The sequence below is a fragment of the Acomys russatus genome, chromosome 2 (assembly GCF_903995435.1).
Source record: "Acomys russatus chromosome 2, mAcoRus1.1, whole genome shotgun sequence".
Classification (NCBI taxonomy): domain Eukaryota; kingdom Metazoa; phylum Chordata; class Mammalia; order Rodentia; family Muridae; genus Acomys; species Acomys russatus.
Genome location: NC_067138.1, coordinates 20,310,227 through 20,317,404, shown reverse-complemented (window position 1 = coordinate 20,317,404; position 7,178 = coordinate 20,310,227). Strand labels below are relative to the sequence as shown.

General features: G+C 43.5%; 1 protein-coding gene across 3 annotated transcripts in view; it reads right to left on the bottom strand.

Annotated features, from left to right (window-relative positions):
• Nucleotides 1-2,862: 2,862 nt before the first annotated feature.
• The window catches only part of Ncoa2 (nuclear receptor coactivator 2), a 249,110-nt gene continuing 244,794 nt past the window's right edge, over nt 2,863-7,178 (bottom strand). For all 3 annotated transcript variants that reach the window (XM_051158936.1, XM_051158944.1, XM_051158951.1), the window contains one exon: nt 2,863-6,602. In XM_051158936.1, coding sequence (XP_051014893.1) covers nt 6,591-6,602 — 12 coding nt within the window. In that variant the 3' untranslated portion in view covers nt 2,863-6,590. The remainder of the gene's footprint in view (nt 6,603-7,178) is intronic.

Here is a 7,178-nt window from a genome sequence, read left to right as displayed (position 1 = left end):
AACTCAGGACCTTTGGAAGAACAGCCATTGATACACACACACACACACACACACACACACACACACACACACCTCATATTTCGTATACTACCTCTCATTGGAAAGATTGTCAGGGTCCTCTTCTCAAGGGTACCTGATGACCCGTGAACTGAGCACAGGTCCTAATGTGTACAGTAGGCCTGGGCTTTTCACCCTTTTAGCAGGTCATACAGATCCCAGGCCTTAGAGTCACAACAGGAGCATTGGTGCACTCTGGCACCTGCTCATGCAACTTTCTTGAACACTGTATCTCTTGTGAAGACTTGATTTTTTTTCTCGTTTGTTTTGGCAGGGGGAAGTGCCCACACTGGCACATATGTGGACCCTAGAGGATGTACTAGCCAACTTTATGCCATCTTGATACAAGCTGAAGTCATCAGAGAGGAGGGAACCTCAACTGAGGAAATATCTTGTTAAGATTGGCTGTAGGCAAGCCTGTAGGGCATCTTCTCAATGAGTGATGGATGGGTGAGGCCTATCTCATTGTGTGTGGGGTCTGCCCTAGGGCTAGTGGTCCTGGGTTCTGTAAGAAGAAGCCACAGGAAGCAGCACCCCTCCTGCCTCCAAGCTCTTTCCCTGCGTGAGTTCTCCTGACTTGTTCTGATGAACTGTGATGTGGAACCATAGGCTGAATAAACCATTTCCTCACCAGGTTATTTTGGTCATGGGGTTTTATCACAGCAACGGGGTCCTAGGAACACTAACTAGGACAGAGGACAACCTGCAGCAGTCCATCTCCTGCCATGCTGTTCCTGGGAATTGAACTTGGGTCGTCAGGCTTGGTGGCAAGTACCTTTAGTTGCTGAGCTATCATCTCGCCGGATCAGGAACAATGGATCTATCCTTTCTACCTTATGCTGCTGCTTGGCACACAGTGGCAGGCAGTAATTCCACTGGCCTCCAGTTCTCTGTTGAGTGCTGTGCTCTTCCCTCATTGCCGTAACCCGTGCCTGGGTACAACTTGTCAGGTCCAACAGAACCCAATTCCCAGCTGTCAGTTATGAACATGTGGGTGGTGGGTTATTTATTGTTGCAGGAACATTATTAGCAGTGTTTCTCAGAGGGCACACAGCCTGGGTGTGATGGGGTACACTCATAATCTCAGCACATAGGAGATGGGTATGGGAGTTGAAAATCCATGCCTTTTCTAAGCAACCACACAATGGGGGAAGGGTTGGGGGTAGCTTCAATAAAGTATTAGGAAAGATATGCTTTGGCTTGGCCAGTATCCAAAAGACAGATGGAAAAGGAGAAAAGGAAAAGTGGACAGTTGTCACAGGGCTATATGGCAACAGCTCTGAGGGGACTATGAAAGTGACTGCTCCCTTTTGGCAATGTGAAGACATACTTCCTGCTGCTGTATAGCCTTGCTGACAGCAGTGGCACAGCTGTCCTAGCACACTCCTCTTTGGGCCACTAAGTGCGATGGTCAGTGTGCCCCTCTACCTCAGAGGAGGAACCAAACCCGGTCACTAGTATTGCATGTAGTTTAGGACCTGGGTTGGAGGTGCTATAGTCACACTATTCGTCTCAGTACCAAGCCAATCTATTACGTGTCACCAGTATGTTCTCACGTGTCACACCTAACCCCATTAAGTCAGGAAACAGTACATGCCAATCTCATAAACAGTTTGAGGGCTGGGGAGATCGATGGCTCAGCTGCCAAACCTGGTGACCTGAGTCCCACCCTCAGGACCCATACAATGAAGGGAGAGCACCAACTCCTGAAAGCTGACCTCTGACCTCCACAGGGGTCACATCATATTTATCACATAGATAAATATACTGTGTTTGTGATTTGGGACTGCAGCAATATTTGGAGTCAGGGGAATAGATGTGGCCTACAAACATCTGCCGTGAAGTGTTACATAATCTCAACTAGGATTTATTTTCCTGGCTTCTCTGGGCGGGTGAGTAGTGTGCTCATCAACTGCCCTGTTAAGGTAAAAACTATTCTTAATTATGTGTGTGTGGGTTTCTCTGTGTGGCTATGTGCATCTAAGTGTAGTGTCTCTAGAGGCCAGAAGGACACTAGATTCATCTGGAATTGGAGTAACAGGCAGTTGTGAGCCTCTGGACCTGGGTGCTGGTAACTTAAGTCAGCTCCTGTGCAAAAGCAATAAACATTCTTAATCACTGAGGCATTTGTCCAGTTCCCAAGAATTATTATTTTTTGAGACAGGGTTTCTTTATGTAACAGCTCCTGAGTGTCCTAACCCTTCCTCTGTAGAATAAGCTGGCTTGCTGGGTTAAAGGTGTGCACCACCCCCATTCCCAACTCAAGGAATTCTTAAAAGACACAGTCATTAAATCGTTTTTGTAAGTTTGATAGTCTATAGGCGTTTTGTTTATATGAAAAGTGTGCACCATGAGTGGCTCTGATGACTGTGGAAGGCAGAGGAGGGGGTTGCATCCCCTGGAACTGGAGTTACAGATGATTTTGAGACATCTTGTGGGTACTAGGAATTGAACCCGGGTCTTCTAGAAGAGCAGGCAGGGTTTTTTTTTTTTTTTTTTTTTTTTTTTTTTGAGACAGGGTTTCTCTGTGTAGCCCTGACTATCCTGGACTGCAGCAGTGCTCTTAAGCACTAAGTCAGTAGTTCTCAGGGTGTTTTGCTTTTTGTTTTGTTTTTCTGAGACAGGATTTCTCTGTGTAGCCTTCACTGTCCTGGACTCGCTTTGTAGAGCAGGCTAGCCTAGAACTCACAGCAATCTGCTTGCCTCTGCCTACCAGACTGCTGGGATTAAAGGTATGCACCACCACACCTGGCTTGTTTTCAGGTGTTTTTAAGTTTAAAGTACAAAACAAGATGCGCTATCACCACATTAAAATCTCTAAAGCCATGGAAAACCCGAAGGCATTAAAATTTATTAAATGATGCAGTAACAACAGATTCTTTATTTACAATAGCATTATTTAACATCAAATAAGCAAATAGCATCAGCAAAGCAATAGTAACTTGCATAAATGTATTTAAAATTTCTCTGAATATATCTACCTTTGCATAAACTGCTCACACTAGAAATACAAACATCAATGCAGATGAACAAAGTGATGTTCAGAGTCAACTCTGTTTTGAAAATAAATCCACAACCTGAAACACTGTAAGCTTTCTCCTGAAGAACCATGGTTAATATATTGCTTAATTTTACCCTTGTATAATCTTTTCATATACACAGATCTCAGATGCAACTTCATGAGGAACTGTACAAATAAAACCCACGAATGACAAAGAAAAAAATGACAGTTAAATGTTTGAAGAAATGGGTCATCATCACCATTCAATAACATACGAGTAAGTGATGATGGACTTATTCAAAAATTGTACACAATTCACTATACAAATATAATACATTGGACAGCTATGTAGGAATATACAAGACTTAAAAACAGATCTAAGGCATTATGCTAGGTTTTAGCATTTTGAGGTTCTTGCACATAGCTTTTACCTGTAGTAAGAAACTTAAAAGATTTTGTTTTAGTCTATAAAGAAACACCAGGGAGAAAATTCTAATTAAAATCGAAGCCACTACAGTATTTTCTTTTGTGCAGAGAATGCTTTGCTCTTAGGCAGCGTACTACCATACAAACACTAGAAAATTTTAAATTCACACCAACAATTAATGGCTTAAGTTGCATTTCAAAATTGATTGTGTATCTTTGGGTTCTGCAAGTGGATCTGCGCCTCCCAGTTCACGTGTCACGCCCATATGAACTCCATTGTTAAACACAGATTACAAATTGCATCTTAAACTGCAAAAAAACCATTGCTTTCGATCATTCCAGGTTGTAAGAGATACACGCCGGGGTGTTTCAATCTTAGAGTCCAATGAATCTGTTGCAGCAACAGAGTCCACTTCACTTCCAAAACTTACCGCGCCCCATGAACACGTAGGTGGGTTTTTACAACCAAGTGAAGGTGTGTACACTTTTCACATTATGCTTTTCACATTGAGTAATAGAAGAAAACACTGATTATATGTTCCGTCAAACAAAAACCACATACAGATTTGTTGTGCGCAGCATGAGAAATACTGAAGATGAGGGGACTGATTTGGCATTGGCTTCTATGAGAACATGATCGGAGGCTTCCTTCCCTCATTTTATTTTCCTATTTAGATGGAAAATAAAATGCATCACTGCTTGGAGCTGTGGGAGGATTTACCCTCTCCTCTGCAGGCCATGCTCACAGGCTGAGCCAACTGCCATGTCTGTACACTGGCCTGCTTGGGACTGCCGTCAGAGGACAGTGGTAGATCGGATGAACTGCTGAAAGACAGATGTTGTGGCTGGTGTTATAGTGAAGTGGGAAATCTGTTTTAAACTCCATTTACTCTCGTGCTGTGTGAAGTTAAAAGTTACCCTACCTCACAAACTTCTAAAGAATTATCTGAAAACAGGCTGTAGTCAGCTGTGTGCCACCTGAGCCCGGGGCCCGGGGCAGGGTCCTGGAATCTGGGCTACATCTGCTCCCTCCACAGCACAGCTGTGCACCACAGTGGTTTGGCGGAGAAAAGCAGAGCCTTGAGCAGACACATGAACTGGTGGCCACTGGGAAGTATAGTTCCTTGGCCACCTACCTGCATTGAGATTCCTCTCAAAGTGGAAAAAGATATCGAAATGCAAATTTCCAGAAAGTTCTTTAGCATGGAGCAACACTTTCAGATGATTTACCATTTGTCTTTGGGTCATCTCTTTCTATATTTCCACAGTCTGTAGATATATAGGGAGATATAAATATAAATAGGGTAGTTTATAAGTTTTTTACCCTGCCAGGAATAAATAAACAAATTTCAAGGAAAAACTTCTCTGTTCCTAGAAAGCTTGGATAATGAGACATTATAAAATGCTTTGTTTTTAGACATCAAAAAGATATCATTCTGAAATTTAGGTAACAAAGTATGTGTATCAGGGTTGGGGAGATTGAAAAGTCTCAGTTCTGGGTACTGCAGTTGTCTGAAACTGACACCAATTACTAAACGTTATCCCCGACAGCGGGCAAGAAAAACAACCATAAAGTGGGCTGCTCAGTGACGGAGCCTTTTGAAGGGTTATTAAGAAAGAATATAAACATATAAAATCAAGACTTGGTTCCTAGAGCGGCTGCATATCATATAGATTACATACATGATCCGTGAGCAGAATCTCAAGGGTTAGAAAACAAAAGATTGTAAGTCTACAAATCAGGTCTAATCAAGGCATCGGCAGCCTTTACAAAACACCTTTAGGAGACATTGCTATGAAGATATCTAATTTAATACTGAAGTACCTCATTTTTTGAGTCAATCCCACAATATGTATACCTCACAAAATTATACAATTAAAACACTTAAGTCCAGAACTTAAATTATTGCTTGTTTACATATAAATTGGATTTTTGTGTACCTTACAAAACTTCGGCTTTGTCAGCACTGCTAAAAAACAAAATAAAAAACCACATGGCAGAGGTTATATGTGTCGTGATGGCTGCTCTCTCACTTTGGAGGCCTGAGTGGACTGTAGCCCAGGCTTCCTAAGCAGGTGTCCTAGCCTGACTAGCATTACATCTCCACTTTGTTCCTCTCCATCACAGGAAATGCACTTTCAATGGTAAGCTGTTCTAGGTGGCTGCCAACACACTGACAGAAGAGAAGGGCTTACCTGGTTTCCAAGGCTTATGCTGCTGTTATTTTTATTTTAAAAGAAAGCAAGTGGGAGAGACAAGAGACAGCAAGGGGGGGAAGGGAGCGGTTAGGACCAAAGAGGGAGGGCAGGTGCCAATTCAAACTAGCCAATTAACCTAAAAACAACTTAGAAATAAATACTTCTTTTTGATTCATGATTTGGGGAATGAGTTTTGTTTTAACAGAGAGAAAAAGTGGAGCAGATACTTGTCAATGTTAGCTGCCTCTTTCAGGAGCCTTTTCATCTGTTCAGACATATGGTTGTCAGCTTTCTGTAAGATAGAACTCTGTCTGTATTAGTTGTCCCTCACTGGGCGTGTCAGCACACACAGAATTGTCCACAGTGTCTGCCCTGCTTCCATCTCAAATGCAGGCTTTAGCTTAGAACACCTCGTGTGTGACTGTGTGACAAATGCCTTTCTTTCCTTTAGGTAAGATCATCATCTTTTGCACTAGACTGATTAGCCACGGAAAACAAAGCAAGAAACCAGTGTCTGGAACTGGACAAGACCAGAGCGAGAGCATGGTTCTCCTCAGATACACACATTCAACACATTCAGTCTGAATGGGGATGAAGTTTGCCTGGTGACATTTAATTTGCAGGAGACCTAAGTTGCACTAAGGTGAATGCAGTGAGCAGACTGCGAGATGGTCTGGAGGTGAGCTGCAGGCTGTCAGGAGAGGCAGCTCTTCTGGTGGCAGCCAAGCCACGAAGCCAGCACGCTCTGTGCTCGGGGCCAGGGCCCAACTGTCTGCTGACGTGTCCTGGGAGAACTGATGGCAGGTCAGGCGGGTCAAAACAAAGAGACGCAGCTCTCCAGACTGGTAAGTGTTTTGAGCAAGTAAGCCCAGTGGTTGAAGAAAGAAGCAAGCAGCGTCTTGCAGGGTCAGCAGTACTTCTGGAGGGAAACACACAGACAGGGAGTATGAGAACGGAGGGCTCTTTCTATTTGGTCGGGTTTATTTGTTTTTCTTTCTTTTTTAAAAAAAATATTTTATTTAATTTTAATTTTTTTATGTGGATTGGAGTTACAGACAGTTGTGAGCTGCCATGTGGTTGCTGGGAACTGAACCTGGGTCCTTTGGAAGAGCAGGCAATGCTCTTAACCACTGAGCCATCTCTCCAGCCCCTTGTTTGTTTTTCAAGACAGGGTCTCTCTGTGCAGCCTTGGCTGTCCTGGACTCACTTTGTAGACCAGGCTGGCCTCGAACTCAGATATCCCATCTGCGTGCTGGGATTAAAGGCATGCATCACCACCACCTGCCTACCCCTGAATTCTTGATCCTCTACCTGACAGGATAACCATTTTTTAAGAGCTGGGCACGGCAATGCCCTCCGTGGATCCTGGCATTCTGTGGGCAGAGACAGGCCTACACAGTCAACACAGTCTATGTCCCAAGCTCCTGGACAGCCAGGGCTACAAAGTGAGCACAGGGAGAGTACCAGTTTTTGTTCTTTTTTTTTTTTTTTTTTT